The sequence below is a fragment of the Tachyglossus aculeatus genome, chromosome 13 (assembly GCF_015852505.1).
Source record: "Tachyglossus aculeatus isolate mTacAcu1 chromosome 13, mTacAcu1.pri, whole genome shotgun sequence".
NCBI lineage: Eukaryota > Metazoa > Chordata > Mammalia > Monotremata > Tachyglossidae > Tachyglossus > Tachyglossus aculeatus.
In genome coordinates, this window is record NC_052078.1 from 2,959,565 (window position 1) to 2,980,739 (window position 21,175).

Consider the following 21,175-nt stretch of genomic DNA (forward strand, 5'->3'; position numbering starts at 1 on the left):
TCCGACCTGAGCCGTCCAACTCCCCGGCCTGGGATCTGTCACAATGAAATTCACCAATGGGACAAGGAAGATTCAATCAATCAATCAATCAATCGTATTTATTGAGCGCTTCCTGTGTGCAGAGCACTGTACTAAGCACTTGGGAAGTCCAAGTTGGCAACATCTAGAGACGGCCCCTACCCAACAGCGGGCTCACAGTCTAGAAGGGGGAGACAGGCAACAAAACAAAACATAGTAACAAAATAAAATAAATAGAATAGATATGTACAAGTAAAATAAATACCATCAGATGCTGGTGGTAGCAAATATTTCTTTCTGCCTCAGATATTTAAGAGACGCAGCGTGGCTCAGGGGAAAGAGCCCGGGCTTTGGAGTCAGAGGTCATGAGTTCGAATCCCGGCTCCACCACAAGTCTGCTGGGTGACCTTGGGCAAGTCACTTCACTTCTCTGAGCCTCAGTTCCCTCATCTGGAAAAATGGGGATTAAGACTGTGAGCCCCACGTGGGACAACCTGATCACATTGTATCCCCCCCAGCGCTTAGTACAGTGCTCTGCACATAGTAAGCGCTTAACAAATGCCATTAAAAAAAAAGAGACATTCATTCAATCGTATTTATTGAGCGCTTACTGCGTGCAGAGCACTGTATTAAGCGCTTAGCACTATAAATATATATATATATAGAGAGAGAGAGAGAGAGACATCTATAAGACTGTGTTGAAAATACAATTGAGACTTTTTCCTCTTGGCTGGGTCATCAGAACACTGTGTTAGGAAATATTGGGACGGTGTTAACAGCCATTGCCAACTTGTACTTCCCAAGCGCTTAGTCCAGTGCTCTGCACACAGTAAGCGCTCAATAAATACGACTGAATGAATGAATGAAAGTTTAGGACATATTTACTATTCTTTTTATTTTGTTAATGATGTGCATCTAGCTTTAATTCTATTTATTTTGACGATTTTGACACCTGTCTACATGTTTTTTTTCTTGTCTGTCTCCCCCTTCTAGACTGTGAGCCCGTTGTTGGGTAGGGACCGTCTCTAGATGTTGCCGACTTGGACTTCCCAAGCGCTTAGTCCAGTGCTCTGCACACAGTAAGCACTCAATAAATACGACGGAATGAATGAATGAAAGTTTAGTACATATTTACTATTCTTTTTATTTTGTTAGTGATGTGCTTCCAGCTTTAATTCTATTTATTCTGACGATTTTGACACCTGTCTACATATTTTGTTTCAGTTCTCTGTCTCCCCCTTCTAGACTGTGAGCCCACTGTTGGGTAGGGACCGTCTCTAGATGTTGCCAACTTGTACTTCCCAAGCGCTTAGTCCAGTGCTCTGCACACAGTAAGCGCTCAATAAATACGACTGAATGAATGAATAAATGTCACTTGTTCTGACCCCCAATTTAATCTGGAAAATGGGGATGAAGACCGTGAGCCCCCCGTGGGACAACCTGATCACCTGGTATCCCCCGGCGCGTAGAACACTGCTTCGCACGTAGTAAGCGCCTAACAAATGCCATCATTATTATTAAAGAGAAGCAGTGTGGCTCAGTGGAAAGAGCCCGGGCTTCGGAGCCAGAGGTTGTGGGTTCTAATCCCGGCTCCGCCACATGTCTGCTGTGTGACCTTGGGCAAGTCAATTCACTTCTCTGAGCCTCAGTTACCTCATCCGTAAAATGGGGATTAAGACTGTGAGCCCCATGTGGGGCAACCTGATCACCTTGTATCCCCCCAGCGCTTAGAACAGTGCTTTGCACATAGTAAGTGCTTAACAAATGCCAGTATTATTATTATTATTAACAGATACCACAATTAATAATAATAATGATGGCATTTGTTAAGCGTTTACTATGTACCAAGCACTAGGGAGGATACTAGGTGATTAGATTGTCCCACGGGGGGCTCAGTCTTAATCCCCATTTTTCAGATGAGGGAACTGAGGCCCAGAGAAGTGAAGTGACTTGCCCAAAGTCACCCAGCTGACAAGTGGCAGAGTCGGGATTTGGGGCTCACAGTCTTAATCCCCATTTAACAGATGAGGGAACTGAGGCCCAGAGAAGTGAAGTGACTTGCCCAAAGTCACACAGCTGACAGTTGGGGAGTCGGGATTTGAACCCACCACCTCTGACTCCCAAGCCCGGGCTCTTTCCACTGAGCCATGCTGCTTTGCTTTACACACACACACACAATCTCTCATTGTACACCTCCAATTTTCTTCTCCAAACATTAATTCATGCATTCAATCGTATTTATAATAATAATGATGGCATTTGTACTTCCCAAGCGCTTAGTACAGTGCTCTGCACACAGTAAGCGCTCAATAAATATGATTGAATGAATGAATTTGTTAAGCGCTTACTACGTGCAAAGCACTGTTCTAAGCGCTGGGGGGATACAAGGTGATCAGGTTGTCCCACGGGGGGCTCACGGTCTTCATCCCCATTTCCCAGATGAGGTCACTGAGGCACAGAGAAGTTACAGTCAAACAGATGACAACTGGCGGGGCCAGGATTTGAACCCATGACCTCTGACTCCCAAGCCCGGGCTCTCGATAGCAAAGGAGCCAGGGCCCGGATTTGGGTGTGGCCTAGTGGCTAGAGTCCAGGCTTGGGAGTCCGAGGTCATGGGTTCAAATCCCGGCTCCGCCACTCGTCTGCTGTGTGGCCTTGGGCAAGTCGCTTCACTTCCCTGGGCCTCAGTTACCTTACTTGCAAAATGGGGATTAAGACCGTGGACCCCACGTGGGACGGGGACCGCGTCCAACTCGATTTGCTCGTAAGCCCCCCCGGCGCTTAATAAATGCCATCGTTATTATTATCATTAGTACCAGAGAAGCAGCGTGGCTCAGTGGAAAGAGCCCGGGCTTTGGAGTCAGAGGTCATGGGTTCAAATCCCGGCTCCGCCACTTGTCGGCTGTGTGATTTTGGGCAAGTCACTTAACTTCTCTGGGCCTCAGTTCCCTCATCTGGAAAATGGGGATGAAGACTGTGAGCCCCCGTGGGACAACCTCATCACCTTGTAACCTCCCCAGCGCTTAGAACAGTGCTTTGCACACAGTAAGCGCTTAATAAATGCTATTATTATTATTATCATTAGTACCAGAGAAGCAGCGTGGCTCAGTGGAAAGAGCCCGGGCTTTGGAGTCAGAGGTCATGGGTTCGAATTCCAGCTCCGCCACTTGTCAGCTGTGTGATTTTGGGCAAGTCACTTAACTTCTCTGGGCCTCAGTGACCTCATCTGGAAAATGGGGATTTAGATTGTGAGTCCCCATGCGACAACCTCATCACCTTGTAACCTCCCCAGCGCTTAGAACAGTGCTTTGCACATAGTAAGCGCTTAATAAATGCTATTATTATTAGTACCAGAGAAGCAGCGTGGCTCAGTGGAAAGAGCCCGGGCTTTGGAGTCAGAGGTCATGGGTTCAAATTCCGGCTCCGCCAATTGTCAGCTGTGTGACTTTGGGCAAGTCACTTCTCCGGTCCTCAGTTACCTCATCTGTAAAATGGGGATTAGGACTGTGAGCCCCACGTGGGACAACCTGATCACCTTGTAACCTCCCCAGCGCTTACAATAGTGTTTTGCACGGAGTAAGCGCTTAATAAATGCCATCATTATTATTATCATTAGTACCAAGCACGGTGCCTGGCACGCAATAAGCGCTTAACGAATACCGCGGTTGTCATTACGTCGCAGCCTGGAATTCCTGGTGGACGTTTTCCCTTCGGTGGTGGCCCTTAGGGGGGTCCCTGCCACCCCGGATCCGCTGGGAAACCGACGGATCGGCATCCGATGTGGTCCCGGGGGCTTTAAACTCCCGACCCGCCTCCCGCTCGAATAACCGCACTCGTCGGACGCAGGTTTGTACAAAAGCCAGAGTCGCTTTATCTCACAAAAACGGTTGGCTGCGCAGCAGGAATAAAACCGGATCATATACACGGGATCAGATTGGGAGGAGGGAAAAAAAAAAAAGGAAAAACGGGGAGGGGGGGGGAAAAAGAGCCACCACACGGTCATTTATACAGAAACGCAGCAGTGTTAGGAAAACGGGTAATTCGTGGGCTCATCACCAGTACGATTAAAAAAGACAAAAAAAACAAAAAAAAAAATTCTCTCCGCCCGGATCTTTGAAGCCGATCGCCCTGAAAACCTGAGGAGACTCGGGACCACAGTCTGAACCAGAATTCCGTGTTCCTGTTAGGGATCCTGGAGGGAAGAGTTCACATTTGGAATGACTTTTCCGGGGGTGCCTGGCCGTTCTCCGCAAGGCACTGGGGGGGGGAGGAGACGGGAGCGGGAACGAGACGGCGCCGGACGCCCCCACCGAGCGTTCCCCGGCCCCAGGGAGAGCGACTCGGGAGCGTCTGGCTGCATCCGACTCCTGAGGGCCCTTTAAAGGCAAATCGGGATCGTGGTTTTTTTTTTTTTTGCTTTCTGACACACACGCATACCCGCACGAGAGGGGAGAGGAGGAAGGAAAATAGGAAAAAAAAAAAAAGGAAAAGACTCCGCTGTGTTCAGAATCGCCCCCCCGCCGCCGCCTCTCGTAGGTAAAGCTTTATAGGTTATACGGAAAATCCCACCGCCCCCCTCTCCCCCGACACCCCCTTCCCCGAGGATGAAAAGCGAGCGGGCCCGGGAGGACTCGGACCGGACGGGGGCCGCCCGAGTCGCCGTCCTCCGAGGCCCGGCGACGGGATTTCGCGGGCCGAACTGGGCAATTAAGGCATCTCGGTGTCTCTCCCCGAGGGAGGAGGACAGGGCTCCCTGCCGCGGTCTCCACGGAGCTTCCCGGCCCCTTCCCCTCCCGCCCGAGTCCGGCGAGACGGGGCACGTGAGGGAGCTTGCACGCCGCCGGGACCCCGTAACCCGGCCCCAAGTACCGCTTCCGCTGAATCCTGCCCGCCCTGCCGCCGTCCAAACCAAGTCCCGTCCGCTACATCTTCACCTATCTACCTTTTTTTTTTTTTTTTTAGTCCTTTTTCATCTTTTTATAAAGTGGGAGGAGGGAAGGGAGGAAAAAGGGCGCCTCCGAAACAGTGACTGACGGGCTCGGTTCCTCCCGCCCTCGCCTCCTGAAAGCTTCCCGGGGAGGCCGGGGCGGGGACACCGGCCCCCATTCCGGGGAACGGCCCGGGGGAAAAAAACAAAACCGTCCCCCCCCCGGAAAAAACACAAAAGGAGATCTGCATAGAAAGTCAGGACGAGCAATCCCGGGGAAGAGAGTGAGCGTATTCCAGGTGCTCCACCTCCGGCTTGCCCCGCTGTACCGGGATGGAGTCGGGGGGGGGGGCGGGAATGACGTTTCGCTACTGAAGCGAGTCGAGGGAGAGACGGTGTGACCTGAAAATAGGCGAGGCCGGTCAGAGGCGGGTCCCTCCCTAATATCCCTAATATTCCTCCCTAATATCGGCTCCCGCTTACCGCTCCCGCGGGCCCCGCTGGGTGGGTTTCCGGGACGGCCGCCCACCCTCGGTCTTTTCTGGGAAGCTGAGAAGGGACTCCTGGGGACGGGCCCAGGGCTCAGACGCTTCTTGGCCCGCCCGCCCCGGGGTCCGACCAACTAGATCCCTCTTCCTTAAAGAAGTAATGGTTGTAGAAACGAAAACGGCGCGAAGATGATTAAAAAGGGGCCCGCGGGCCGAAACCGCGGCAGAGCGCGGGTTGGGGCTGCGAGACTCAGGTGGGGACGGGCCCCCGCAAACCGGCGCCGCCGTCCTCCCGACGGAGCGGGTCGGAGCGGGGGAGGGAGAGGAGGGGGGAGAAAACGGGAATACGAGCCCCATCGCCACTGCGCCGGCGCCCGGAGGATCCTCGCGCGGCTTGACCGTCTAAGGGGCGGCCGAGGCGGTGGTGGTTGAGGCCGCCGGAGGTGGGGGGACCCCGTCGGCGGCGGGCGTTTGCGGCGGCGGTGCTGCCGGCGGCTGCGGCGGAGGGGGATCTGCAAGATGCACGAGAGAGGGGCGGTCAGTGACGGCAACGCTGGCCGAATCGCTCCGCGCGTGTGGCTTCTAATAAATTGCGGCACTGTGGTGTCTGTTGGGCACTTACTACGTACCAGGCACCGTCCCAAGGGCCGGGGTAGACGGACGCCAATGGGGTCGGACCCCATCCCTGCCCCGCCTGGGGCTCACGGTCTTCATCCCCATTTGACAGACGAGGAAACCGAGGCCCAGAGAAGTGACTTGCCCAGGGTCCCGGGCTCTCCCGCCGAGGCCGCGCCGCTTCTCGGGCTGGCGTGGCCGGCCGTCACTCCCGCCCCGAAAGCAGCCCTGCCGCTGGTCCCCGGGGGGTGGACAGAAAGCCCAGTGCTTAGAACAGTGTAGTAAGAGCGAACAGACACCATTTGTTGCCAACTTGGACTTCCCAAGCGCTTAGTACAGTGCCCTGCACACAGTAAGCGCTCAATAAATACGACTGATTGACTGATTTAAAAATCCACCTGGGGAAACAGCTCCTCACTCCCAAGTGGATGGAGCGGAGATGCTTCGCCGCCCCCCCCCAAAATGTTTCCTTTTATCATCATCATCATCAATCGTATTTATTGAGCGCTTACTATGTGCAGAGCACTGTACTAAGCGCTTGGGCGGGAGGCGAGACCCTGCCGCGTTCCTCACTGCCGCGCATCCCCCGGAAAGATTTTCCAGGAAGGGGGCGTCCGCACCCCTCGCAGCGTGGCTCAGTGGGAAGAGCCCGGGCTTTGGAGTCCGAGGTCATGGGTTCAAATCCCGGCTCCACCACTTAGCTGGGTGACTTCGGGCAAGTCACTTCACTCCTCTGGGCCTCAGTTCCCTCATCTGGAAAATGGGGATGAAGACCGGGAGCCCCCCGTGGGACAACCTGATCACCTTGTAACCACCCGGGCGCTTAGAACAGTGCTTTGCACATAGGAAGCGCTTAACAAATACCATTATTATTATTACAAGGTGATCAGGCTGTCCCACGTAGGGCTCACAATCTTAATCCCCATTTGAGAGATGTGGTAACTGAGGCTCACAGGAGTTGTACCTACCCCACTGCTTAGTAAAGGGCCTGGCACACAGCGCTTAACCAATATCATTTTAAAAAGTGCCTAGTACAGTGCTCTATAATAAATAATAATAATAATAACAATAATAATGGCATTTATTAAGCATGTACTATGTGCAAAGCACTGTTCTAAGCGCTGGAGAGGTTACAAGGTGATCAGGTTGTCCCACGGGGGGCTCACAGTCTTAATCCCCATTTTACAGATGAGGTAAATTCCTAAATGCTCCTAAATACTACTGGTTGATTATGAAAATTAAAGGACTCCTGCTGCTCAGTGGCAAGAGCACAGGCTTTGGAGTCCGAGGTCGTGGGTTCGAATCCCAGCTCCGCCCCTTGTCAGTTGGGTGACTTCGGGCGAGTCGCTTCGCTCCTCTGGGCCTCAGTTCCCTCATCGGGAAAATGGGGATGAAGACTGGGAGCCCCCCATGGGACAGCCTGATCACCTTGTAACCTCCCTGGCGCTTAGAACAGTGCTTTGCACATAGGAAGCGCTTAACAAATACCATTATTATTATTACAAGGTGATCAGGGACGTGGGGCTCACAATCTTAATCCCCATTTGACAGATGTGGTAACTGAGGCTCAGAGGAGTTGTACCTACCTCACTGCTTAGTAAAGGGCCTGGCACACAGCGCTTAACCGTTATCATTTTATAAAGTGCCTAGTACAGTGCTCTGTGCATAGTAAATGCTCCTAAATACCATTGGTTGATTATGAAAATTAAAGGACTCCTGCTGCTCAGTGGCAAGAGCCCGGGCTTTGGAGCCCGAGGTCGTGGGTTCGAATCCCAGCTCCGCCCCATGTCAGCTGGGTGACTTCGGGCGAGTCGCTTCGCTCCTCTGGGCCTCAGTTCCCTCATCGGGAAAATGGGGATGAAGACTGGGAGAACCTGATCACCTTGTAACCACCCGGGCGCTTAGAACGGTGCTTTGCACATGGTAAGCGCTTAATAAATGCCATTATCATTATTATTAAAATGAGGATGAAGACTGTGAGCCCCCCATGGGACAACCTGATCGCCTTGTAACCTCCTCAGCGCTTAGAACAGTGCTTTGCACATAGTAAGCGCTTAGTAAGTGCCATTATTATTATTATTCGCCGCGTAGCGGCCGCAGAGAGAGAGGGTCACGGGGGAACGGAGATGTCCGGGGATGGGCTTGAATGGGAAGGGACTGATTTTCCTCCTGAGAGCGCCTCAAATTCCCAACCTCAGGCCCCCGGGTGGGAAGAGACGGAGGGGTGCGGACGAGCCGGGACCCGCCCCGACGTCCGGTGGAGGAGGCCCCGACCGTCCCGTCGGCCCCCCGCGCGTCGCTTACACATGCCGTTGGGCGCGGCGAGCGGCGCCCGTGGTCCGATGAGGTTTCCGGGCATCGGCGGCAGTCCCGGCGGGGCGGGCCCCCCTCCGGCGGGGTGGACGTTGGCCGCGACGGCCGGCATCATGCGGCCGGGCATCATGGCGCCGGGACCTGCGAGGAAGCAGCCGACAGCCTCAAAAACCTCCAATGGCTACCGATCAATCTGCGCATCAGGCAGAAACTCCTCACCCTGGGCTTCAAGGCTGTCCATCCCCTGGCCCCCTCCTCCCTCACCTCCCTTCTGTCCTTCTCCATCGCAGCCCGCACCCTCCGCTCCTCCGCCGCTAATCTCCTCACTGTACCTCGTTCTCGCCTCTCCCGCCGTCGACCCCCGGCCCCCGTCCTCCCCCGGGCCCGGAATGCCCCCAATCCCTCTGCCCCTCCGCCAAGCTAGCTCTCTTCCTCCCTTCAAGGCCCTGCTGAGAGCTCACCTCCTCCAGGAGGCCTTCCCAGACTGAGCCCCTTCCTTTCTCTCCCCCTCGTCCCCCTCTCCATCCCCCCATCTTACCTCCTTCCCTTCCCCACAGCACCTGTATATATGTATATATGGTTGTACATATTTATTACTCTATTTATTTATTTATTTATCTTACTTGTACATTTCTATCCTATTTATTTTATTTTGTTGGTATGTTTGGTTCTGTTCTCTGTCTCCCCCTTTTAGACTGTGAGCCCACTGTTGGGTAGGGACTGTTTCTATGTGTTGCCAATTTGTACTTCCCAAGCGCTTAGTACAGTGCTCTGCACATAGTAAGCGCTCAATAAATACGATTGATTGATTGACAGCCGGGTGAAAACCAGGTCAGCGGGCCGGGGGCCCCACCGGATGACCCCCGCTGCCTCGGAATTCCCGGCTCGGGGCCCCGGGAATGACGCCAACGGCCATCTGCGGCCGGCGGGCTCCGAGGGCCAAACACCGGGCTCCTGATAGCTTCCCACCCCCTCCGGGCGCGGGCAGCTGGGAGAGGCCGCTGAAAAGGAGAAAAGAAGAAGAAGAAGAAGAGGAGCTCGCCCGGGGTTTGGGGAGAAAGGGCGGATTGTCGGCCGTCTTCCTGAGGACATACGACACCGGGGACGGGGGCCGAGGGGGAAGAAAGGGGGTCTTTTAGCGGCCCACCCGCCCGCGGGCCAGAGATGAATGGTTTTCGCTGGCTCCCTTTCAGAGCCTCATTCAGAGTCCAGGATGGGCAGGTATCGCCGGGCTGGACTCTCCCTGCGTGACTCAACTGGATCTTAACCCACTGTGAGCCCACTGTTGGGTAGGGACCGTCTCTATGTGTTGCCAATTTGTACTTCCCAAGCGCTTAGTACAGTGCTCTGCACATAGTAAGCGCTCAATAAATACGATTGATTGATCGATTGATTGATAACCCTTTTTTCGGGGATGCGGTGCTGTGAAAGAGCAGGGGCGGTCTCGCCCCAGAAGGACGATCCCCCGTGCGTTTGCCATTATAGTTCATTCCGTGAACGATCCAGTGCTCCGCCCAATGGATGCCATTCGTTCAGTCGTATTTATTGAGCGCTTACTGTGTGCACAGCACTGGACTAAGCGCTTGGGAAGTCCAAGTCGGCAATATATAGAGACGGTCCCTACTCAACAGTGGGCTCACGGTTGACCCCATCATCCATCGTATTTATTGAGCGCTTCCTATGTGCAGAGCACTGTACTAAGCGCTTGGGAAGTACAAATTGGCAACATAACCAATGACCCCAGGGACAGGAAGAATCGTGACTGCTGCTCAGTTTAACCATCAGGCTGCAAAACAGTCACCACTTGGTGGTTTTGTTGGGTTTTTTTTTAATGCTATCTTCTACGCGCTTATTATGCGCCGGGCATTCATTCATTCAATCATATTTATTGAGCGCTATGTGCAGAGCACTGTACCTAGCCCTTGGGAGAGCCTCCCCACCTCCACAACACTTACGTCCCCATCTGTAATTTATTTATATTAACGTCTGTCCCCACTTCCAGACTTTAAGCTGGTTGTGGGTCGGGAATGTGTCTGTTTATTGTTGAACGGCACTCTCCCAAGTGCTGTGCACACAGTAAGCGCTCAATAAGGATGTGAATGCATTCATTCATTCAATCATATTTATTGAGCGCTAACTATGTGCAGAGCACTGTACCTAGCCCTTGGGAGAGCCTCCCCACCTCCACAACACTTACGTCCCCGTCTGTAATTTATTTATATTAACGTCTGTCCCCACTTCCAGACTTTAAGCAGGCTGTGGGTCGGGAATGTGTCTGTTTATTGTTGTACGGCACTCTCCCAAGTGCTGTGCACACAGTAAGCGCTAAGTAAGGACGATTGAATTCATTCAGTCAGTCAGTCGTATTTATTGAGCGCTTCCTGTGTGCAGAGCACTGGACTAAGCGCTTGGGAAGTATAAGTTGGCAACATCTAGAGACGGTCCCTACCCAACAGCGGGCTCACAGTCTAGAAGGGGGAGACGGACAACAAAACATATTAACAAAATAAAATAGATATGTACAAGTAAAATCAATAAATAGAGTAATAAATCCGTACAAACATCTATCCATATATCCAGGTGCTGTGGGAAAGGGAAGGAGGTAAGGCGGGAGGGATGGAGAGGGGGAGGAGGGGGAGAGGAAGGAGGGGGCTCAGTCTGGGAAGGCCTCCTTCCCATTTCATTCATTCATTCAATCGTATTTATTGAGCGCTTACTGTGTGCAGAGCACTGGACTAAGCGCTTGGGAAGTCCAAGTTGGCAACATATAGAGACGGGCCCTACCCAACGACGGGCTCAGGGTCTAGAAGGGGAAGACATCTGTACTTCATTTCTACCACGCCTGTCATCCCCTCTAATAATAATAATAACAATAATGATATTATTATTATATTACCATTACTATTATTTATTATTATTATTGTTTCCGTTAGAGAAGCAGCGTGGCTCAATGGAAAGAGCCCGGGCTTTGGAGTCAGGGGTCATGGGTTCAAATCCCGGCTCTGCCAACTGTCAGCTGTGTGACTTTGGGCCAGTCACTTCACTTCTCTGGGCCTCTGTTCCCTCCTCATCTGGAAAATGGGGATGAAGACTGTGAGCCCCCTGTGGCACAACCTGATCACCTTGTAACCTCTCCAGCGCTTAGAACAGTGCTTTGCACATAGTAAGCGCTTCATAAATGCCATTATTATTATTATTAATAATCATGGTATTTGTTAAGCGCTTACTATGTGCAAAGCACTGTTCTAAGCACTGGGGTAGATACAAGGTAATCAGGTTATCCCATGTGGGGCTCAGTCTTAGTCCCCATTTTACAGATGAGGGAACTGAGGCAGAGAGAAGTGAAGTGACTGACCCCAAGTCACCCAGCTGACAAGTGGCAGAGTCAGGATCCGAACCCATGACCTCTGACTCCAAAGCCCGGGCTCTTTCCACTAAGCCGCGCTGCTTCTCTAGACCGTAATAATAATAATAATAATAATGGCATTTGTTAAGCGCTTACTATGTGCAAAGCACCGTTCTAAGCGCTGTGGGGGGCTTGGGGGGGATACAAGGTGATGAGGTTGTCCCACGTGGGGGCTCACAGTCTTCATCCCCATTTTACAGATGAGGGAACTGAGGCTCTGAGAAGTGAAGTGACTTGCCCGGGGTCCCACAGCAGGCATGTGGCGGAGTTGGAATTCGAACCCATGAACGGGCTCTTTCCGCTGAGCCACGCTGCTTCTGTAAGCCAATTGTGGGCAGGGAATGTGTCCGTCTATCGTTCTATCGTCCTCTCCCGAGCGCTTAGCACAGGGCTCTGCGCTCCGTGAACGCGACTGGCTGACGGACAGCCCCGCGGTTAAATGATGACCGGCTGGAGCCAGAGGCTATTTTCGGGTGGTGGAGTGAGGTCCTCGGTTTCCTCGGCCCATCTCCCCATCCCCGCCGCCCGTCCACCTGGCCGGGAGCCGAGAGGGCGGCCAAGTGGAGGCCGCGGCTGAGGAAATGTGTCCAACTTGGACTTCCCAAGCGCTCAGTACAGTGCTCTGCACACAGTAAGCGCTCAATAAATACGATTGACTGATTGATCTGTCCCCGTGGATTCCACATGTCCGCTGGAAAAAAAAACCCAACCAAACCCAAACCTCGCTTTTCTCCCCAACTGCAAAGGAGAAGCAGCCTCCTGGCTCGGGTGTTGTCCAAGGAGCCTCCATAAATAGCTACTGATCAATCAATCGTATTTATTATAATAATAATAATAATAATAATGATGATGATGATGGTGTTTGTTAAGCGCTTCCTATGTGCACTGTTCTAAGCGCTGGGGAGGTTACAAGGTGATCAGGTTGTCCCCCCGGGGGGCTCACGTTTTTAACCCCCATTTTCCAGGTGAGGGAACGGAGGCCCGGAGAAGTGAAGTGACTTCATCATCATCATCATCAATCGTATTTATTGAGCACCTACTGTGTGCAGAGCACTGTACTACGCGCTTGGGAAGTACAAGTTGGCAACATTCTCCTCAAGAAGTGACTTGCCCAAAGGCACGCAGCCGACAGCTGGTGGGGCTGGGATCATCATCATCAACAATCGTATTTATTGAGCGCTTACTGTGTGCAGAGCACTGTACTAAGCGCTTGGGAAGTACAAATTGGCAACATATAGAGACAGTCCCTACCCAACAGTGGGCTCACAGTCTAAAAGGGGGAGTCTAAAAGGGTGGGGGGGGGGAGTCTAAAAGGGGATCTGAACCCACGACCTCTGACTCCAAAGCCCGGGCTCTTTCCGCTGCTCTGTGTGCAGAGCACTGTACTAAGCGCTTGGGAAGTACAAGGTGATCCCATCCCCGAGGTCCAAATTCTTCCCTCCCGGTCGCCGGCCCACTCTGAGCTTACAGCCGCCCTCGGCTAAGGTGAAAATGACATCGTTTTCCCACTACAAGTCACCCGATTTTCTTTTTCCACTCTGATCTTGCACAAACGTGAACACCCACCCTCGGCTGAGGCGAAAACGACCTCGTTTTCCCACTACAAGTCACCCCATTTTCTTTTCCCACTCTGATCTTACACAAACGTGAAGACCCACCCTCGGCTAAGGTGAAAACGACCTCGTTTTCCCACTAAAAGTCACCCGATTTTCTTTTTCCACTCTGATCTTACACAAACATGAACACCCACCCTCGGCTGAGGCGAAAACGACCTCGTTTTCCCACTAAAATTCACCCGATTTTCTTTTTCCACTCTGATCTTACACAAACGTGAACACCCACCCTCAGCTGAGGCGAAAACGACCTCGTTTTCCCACTACAAGTCACCCGATTTTCTTTTTCCACTCTGATCTTACACAAACGTGAACACCCACCCTCGGCTGAGGAGAAAACGACATCGTTTTCCCACTAAAAATCACCTGATTTTCTTTTTCCACTCTGATCTTAGACAAACGTGAACACCCACCCTCGGCTAAGGCAAAAATGACATCGTTTTCCCACTAAAAGTCACCCGATTTTCTTTTTCCACTCTGATCTTACACAAGCGTGAACACCCACCCTCGGCTGAGGCGAAAACGACCTCGTTTTCCCACTAAAAGTCACCCGATTTTCTTTTTCCACTCTGATCTTACACAAACGTGAACCCCCACCCTCGGCTGAGGCGAAAACGACCTCGTTTTCCCACTAAAAGTCACCCGATTTTCTTTTTCCACTCTGATCTTACACAAACGTGAACACCCGCCCTCGGCTGAGGCAAAAATGACATCGTTTTCCCACTAAAAGTCACCCGATTTTCCTTTTCCACTCTGATCTTACACAAACGTGAAGACCCACCCTCGGCTAAGGCAAAAATGACATCGTTTTCCCACTAAAAATCACCCGATTTTCTTTTTCCACTCTGATCTTACACAAACGTGAACACCCACCCTCGGCTAAGGTGAAAACGACCTCGTTTTCCCACTACAAGTCACCCGATTTTCTTTTTCCACGCTGATCTTAGACAAACGTGAACACCCACCCTCGGCTAAGGTGAAAACGACCTCGTTTTCCCACTGAAAGTCACCCGATTTTCCTTTTCCACTCTGATCTTACACAAACGTGAAGACCCACCCTCGGCTGAGGCGAAAACGACGTCGTTTTCCCACTAAAAGTCACCCGATTTTCTTTTTCCCTTTCCTTCTGTGAAGGGAAAAGAAAAAAGGGAGCCACTCTCAGAGCCCCAGAGCTCTAGCTGACCTACATACGGCCTTGAAAACGGCAGCCTCGTGAAGCGAGAGCAACGGAAAGGTTTGTTAAAATTAGCTTGCGCCTCACACGCTCCCGGGGTTTATTAGCTGTTTTCCTGAAGTGTGTTACTCCCATCGCTTACTCCTGGAAGGCGGCTGACATTACTCAAGGTTAGCGGGAGTTGGGGCCGGGAGAGGGGAAAAAAATCCGGGCAGCTCCAAGGTTTGGCACGCGGCGCTCCCTGCGCTGCCGGATCCGCCCACGGCCCTTGGCTGGATCCCCAGTGGGACACAACGGCGGCAAAGCGAGGGGAACCCGGATGCCGGGAAGCGGGACTCTCGCTCCGCTCCCTGTGGAGGAGCTTTTTGGGATCGGACGGAAGACCGCTGCCTTTTCCCGGCCGGAACCGGAGTCGACTTCCTCTCCGCCAAAGAGGGGGCCTGGAAGCCACGGCTTCCTCCCGTCTTGGAAAATGGGGATGAAGACTGGGAGCCCCTGTTATTATTATTATTATTATTCTCTGGGCCTCAGTTCCCTCATCTGGAAAACGGGGATGAAGACTGGGAGCCCCCCGTGGGACCACCTGATTACCTTGTATCGACTCCAGCGCTTAGAATGGTGCTTTGTACATAGTAAGCGCTTGACAAATACCAACATTATTATTGTTATTATTACGTTGCTGCTAAAACCAATCTTCTGTCTTCCAAAATGAGGATTTTTCCCCTCCTGTCACACTGATTATTGTTATTATGTTGCTACTAAAACCAATCTTCCGTCTTCCAAAATGAGGATTTCCCCCTCCTGTCACACGGCCGCACGCCAAGAGCGGTGAATAATTAACCAGAAGAACGCATCTACCGGGACGTACCAAGAGGATGCATTGGATTTCTGTCGTTTCTCTTTAGCGCAATTAATTAATAATAATAATACTAATAATGGCATTTATTAAGCGCTTACTATGTGCAAAGCACTGTTCTAAGCGCTGGGGGGAATACAAGGTGATGAGGGTGTCCTACATGGGGCTCACAGTCTTCACCCCCATTTTACAGATGAGGTAACTGAAGCACAGAGAAGTTAAGTGACTTGCCCAAAGTCACACAGCTGACAAGTGGTGGAGCCGGGATTCGAACCCATGGCCTCCGACTCCAAAGCCCGGGCTCTTTGCCTTGAGCCACGCTGCTTCTCACCGAATTCACCAAAGGACAGGGACTGCGCCTGCCCTAATTAACTGGTGTCTACTCCATCACTTAGAGCAGCGTTTGACGCACAGTAAGTGTTTAACAGCCCTAATAAAGTGGTGTCTACTCCAGCACTTAGAACAGTGCTTGACACATAGCAAATGTTTAACAAATACCATCATCATCATCAATCGTATTTATTGAGCGCTTACTGTGTGCACAGCACTGTACTAAGCGCTTGGGAAGTCCAAGTTGGCAACATCTAGAGACAGTCCCTACCCAACAGTGGGCTCACAGTCTAAAAGGGGGAGACAGAGAACAAAACCAAACATACTAACAAAAGAAAATAAATAGAATAGATAAAAAAGATAAAAAATAGATTAAAAAAAATACCATAAAAAAAGGGGGCTTTGATGATAATGATGGCATATAGAGAAGCAGCGCGGCTCATTGGAAAATGCCCGGGCTTTGGAGTCCGAGGTCATGGGTTCAAATCCCAGCTCCGCCAGCTGGGTGACTTTGGGCAAGTCACTACACTTCTCTGGGCCTCAGTGCCCTCATCTGGAAAATGGGGACTAAGACCGCGCTGAGAATTCCGTGTGAGCCCCACGCGGGATGGGGACTGCGTCTGCCCTAATTAACTGGTGTCTACTCCATCACTTAGAGCAGTGTTTGACGCATAGTAAGTGATTAACAGTCCTAATAAAGTGGTGTCTACTCCAGCACTTACAACAGTGTTTGACGCATAGCAAGTGTTTAACAAATGCCATAAAAAAGGGGGCTTTGATGATGACGATGATGGCAAATAGAGAAGCAGCGCGGCTCATTGGAAAGAGCCCGGGCTTTGGAGTCCGAGGTCATGGGTTCAAATCCCGGCTCCGCCAACTGTCAGCTGGGTGACTTTGGGCAAGTCACTTCACTTCTCTGGGCCCTCATCTGGAAAATGGGGATTAAGACTGTGAGCCCCAAGTGGGACAACTTGATCACCTTGTATCCTCCCCAGTGCTTAGAACAGTGCTTTGCGCCCAGTAAGCGCTTAACAAATGCCATCATTATCATTATTATTGGTTAAGCGCTTACTAGGTGCAAAGCACTGTTCTAAGCGCTTGCCATCATTATCATTATTATTTGTTAAGCGCTTACTACGTGCAAAGCGCTGTTCTAAGTGCTGGCTTTAACGACATCCTAGCCTGAAATTTTGGGGCCACCGTCAGCTGTGCGAGTAAGGACGCGGTTTGGAGCGCATCAGTTTTAGACTGTGAGCCCACTGTTGGGTAGGGACTGTCTCTATATGTTGCCAACTTGGACTTCCCAAGCGCTTAGTCCAGTGCTCTGCACACAGTAAGCGCTCAATAAATACGATTGATGATGATGATGGAGCAGGTGGCCCGGGGGCCCCCGACAAGCTGACCTTCTTTCGAGGCCAGCAGCCGACGTGGGAGCTGCTGAGGAAAAGGAAGCCAAGTAACAATTCCCAAATCACTCCGAGCAATTTCCGCCAAGGCACCGGAGGACCGTCGTATTTAGTTAACGGGCGCGGCCGCGTGCCAGCACAACTATTAATTGACGGAGCACTCGTCTTCTACAAACCTGATGTTTCCCTCCAACCCATGTTAATGAGAAAGGTTGAAAAAGGGGTTATTTTACTCCCGCTTTTCAGCGGGAAAGCTTGGACTCGAGTGAGTGGTGAGAGAGCTGGGCTTTTGATCCCTCAGCACGGCTCTCCCGCCCCCCGGTCCGGAATTCTTCCGGCCTCACTACGCTGTCCCGCGACCTACTGAACCTCCTCCAGGAGGCCTTCCCAGACTGAGCCCCTTCCTTCCTCTCCCCCTCGTCCCCCTCTCCATCCCCCCATCTTACCTCCTTCCCTTCCCCACAGCACCTCTGTATATATGTATATACACTGGTACATATTTATTACTCTATTTATTTTACTTGTACATATCTATTCTATTTATTTTATTTTGTTAGTATGTTTGGTTTTGTTCTCTGTCTCCCCCTTTTAGACTGAGCCCACTGTTGGGTAGGGACCGTCTCTGTATGTTGCCAACGTGGACTTCCCAAGCGCTTAGTCAATCAATCAATCAATCAATCGTATTTATTGAGCGCTTACTATGTGCAGAGCACTGTACTAAGCGCTTGGGAAGTACAAATTGGCATCACATAGAGACAGTCCCTACCCAACAGTGGGCTCACAGTCTAAAAGTGGGCTCACAGTCCAGTGCTCTGCACACAGTAAGCGCTCAATAAATACGATTGATTGATTACTGAGAGCTCACCTCCTCCAAGAGGCCTTCCCAGACTGAGCCCCCATTTTCCTCTCCTTCCCCTCATTCCCCTCCCCACAGCACCTGTATGTATGTTTGTATAGATTTATTACTCCATTTATTTTACTTGTCCACATTTACTATTCTATTTCTTTTGTTAACGATGTGCATCTAGCTTTATTTCTATTTGCTCTGACGACTTGACACCTGTCCACACGTTTCGTTTTGTCGTCTGTCCAGACCGTGGGCCCCATCGCTGGGTAGGGACCGTCTCTATACGTCGCCGACTTGTACTTCCCAAGCGCCTAGTCCAGTGCTCTGCACACAGTAAGCGCTCAAGAAATACGCCTGAATGAATGACCTCTCCGAGCTGGGGCCTCGGAGCCGAGATTGGATTCCCGCTCCCGGCGAGAGCCGACTGTTGGGTAGGGACTGTCTCTATATGTTGCCAACTTGGACTTCCCAAGCGCTCAGTACAGTGCTCTGCACACAGTAAGTGCTCAATAGATACGGTTGATTGATTGATTGATGGACGGGCCCGCTGCAGGGATCGAAAACGCGCTCTCCGGAGCCCGCTAAGAGAGAGACGCCGCGGCGAAACGCGGCGGAGGTAGAGGTTTCGAACCGGCCCGGGTGGCACGGGTTCCCCCGCGGTCTGGGGGTGGGCCCTTACCTGGCTGGGGCGGGTGCGGAGGGGGCATCGGGTGGTGCATCATAGGGTAGGGAGGGGGCTGCTGATGGGGCAACATGCCCGGATGGCCGGCCGCTCCCCCGAGCGGGGTCATGTGCTGATGGGCGGGGGGAGCGCTCTGCCCGTGCTGCTGCTGCTCCATTTGCTGGCGGGCCCTGAGCTCCGCGTATTTCAGCTGCTCCATGTGGAAGTTCTGGCGCTCCGTCAGCAACTGCTGCCTCTGCTGCTCCAGCTGCAATGGGATCCGAAGGGCACGCGCCTGATCAGAGCCCTTTTTTTGGGGGGGGCGCGGCCCGGGCGAAGTCTGCCCCTCGCCTCCGCTCAGATCGGGGGCGGCGGGGAGGGGAGGGCGGGAGCCCGCTCGGTGCCCAAGAGAGTCCCGGGGACGGCCGGGCTACGAGGACCGGCTTCCGGGCCGCCGCCGCCGCCGCCTTTCCCGCAGACGGCAGAGCCGGACGCGGCTGTGGGGCTCGAGTGGGACCCGGACTCCTTTCTACTTGTATTGCTGAGGGGAGGGGGAGATGGGGTGAGAGAGATGGGGGTGAGGGAGATGGAGAGACGGGGGTGAGAGAGATGGAGAAATGGGGAGGAGAGATGGGGAGAAGGGGCAAGAGAGATGGGGTGAGGGAGATGGAGAGACGGGAGATGGGGAAAGACAGAGCGAGAGATGGGGAAACGGGGCGAGAGATAATAATAATAATAAGCATTTATTAAGCGCTTACTATGTGCAAAGCACTGTTCTAAGCGCTGGGAAGGATACAGGGTGATCAGGTTGTCCCACGTGGGGCTCACAGTCTTAATCCCCATTTTACAGATGAGGTAACTCAGGCCCAGAGAAGTTAAGTGACTTGCCCAAGATCACACAGCAGACATGTGGCAGAGTCGGGATTCGAACCCATGATCTCTGACTCCAAAGCCCGTGCTTTTTCCACTGAGCCGCGCTGCTTCTCTGAGAGATGAGGAAAGACAGAGCGAGAGATGGGGAAACGGGGCGAGAGACAGGGAAATGGGGCGAGAGATGGGGAAACGGGGCGAGAGATGGGGAAATTGAGCGATGGGGGAGACAGGGAGAGGGCTGGATTGAGAGATGGGGCGAGAGATGGGGAGATGAGGAGAGAGAGATGGGGGTGAGGGAGATGGAGAGACGGGGGTAAGAGAGATGGAGAAATGGGGAGGAGAGATGGGGAGATGGGGCAAGAGAGATAGGGGCGAGGGAGATGGAGAGACGGGAGATGGGGAAAGACAGAGCGAGAGACGGGGAAACGGGGCAAGAGATGGGGAAATTGGGCGATGGGGGAGACAGGGAGAGGGCTGGATTGAGAGATGGGGCGAGAGATGGGGAGATGAGGAGAGAGAGATGGGGGTGAGGGAGGTGGAGAGACAGAGGTAAGAGAGATGGAGAAATGGGGAGAAGGGGCAAGAGAGATAGGGGCGAGGGAGATGGAGTGACGGGAGCTGGGGAAAGACAGAGCGAGAGAAGGGAAAAGGGGCGAGAGATGGGGAAACGGGGCAAGAGATGGGGAAATTGGGCGATGGGGAGACAGGGAGAGGGCTGGATTGAGAGATGGGGCGAGAGATGAGGAGAGAGAGATGGGGGTGAGGGAGATGGAGAGACGGGGGTAAGAGAGATGGAGAAATGGGGAGGAGAGATGGGGAGAAGGGGCAAGAGAGATGGGGCGAGGGAGATGGAGACACGGGAGATGGGGAAAGACAGAGCGAGAGATGAGGAAATGGGGCGAGAGATGGGGAAACGGGGCGAGAGATGGGGAAATTGGGCGATGGGGGAGACGGAGAGAGGGACGGACTGAGAGATGGGGCGAGAGATGGGGAGAGAGAGATGGGGGAGACAGGGTAAGCGAGATGGGGGCGAGGGACAGAAACAGCCGACATCCTCCAAAGTCTGGCAGAAGGCCAGAAGGAGCTCAGTGGAACATTTCAGCCTTTGGCCACTTGTGCTTAAAATTCCCGGCCAACAGTCAGGCTTTCACTGGAAACGTCGGCTGTAGGAAGCAGGCATTCTCCGATAAACAGAGTCAGCAAGGAGGAAAAAAAGGTGGTTGGGGGGGCGAGCGGGGGACAGGCATCTCCACCTCCGACTGAACCGCAACCAAAAAAAAAAAAATCGCCTTCTGCCGTTGCAGAAAGCCAGACGGGGAAATGATGCGGCTGGCTGTTTCCCCGTCAGTATGCAAGGCGTCTACTTCGCGCTACGGTTCTTTTGTCCTTGGCGAACTCAACGGGTTACTGTGCGGGAGGCTGTTTAAAGGACGGATAAAATCGCCAATGGGGGAAATGGAGCGTAGCTGATAAATTCAATCGGGGGCAGGAGGTTTGGAGGTGAATCGCTCCCACGGACTCCAGAACAAAGCCGCAAACGGTCCCGGCGGGGCGGGAGGTGACAAATTCTTGCCTTTCTAAGCCACTCGTCCTCGCCTGGGCCCCGTCCCCTCCCCCAGACGACAAAAAGGGTCCCTGTTGCTCACAC

The 21,175-nt window shown here is 52.7% G+C and overlaps 1 protein-coding gene across 1 annotated transcript in view; it reads right to left on the minus strand.

The window, feature by feature from the left end:
- Positions 1–4,605: 4,605 nt before the first annotated feature.
- SMARCC1 (SWI/SNF related, matrix associated, actin dependent regulator of chromatin subfamily c member 1) overlaps positions 4,606–21,175 on the minus strand; it is a 117,989-nt gene continuing 101,419 nt past the window's right edge. The window contains exons 28-30 of the mRNA XM_038755452.1: positions 18,673–18,922; positions 8,353–8,502; positions 4,606–5,945 (exon numbers count right to left, since the gene is read on the minus strand). Of these exons, the coding sequence (XP_038611380.1) occupies positions 5,836–5,945; positions 8,353–8,502; positions 18,673–18,922 (510 nt within the window). The 3' untranslated portion in view covers positions 4,606–5,835. The remainder of the gene's footprint in view (positions 5,946–8,352; positions 8,503–18,672; positions 18,923–21,175) is intronic.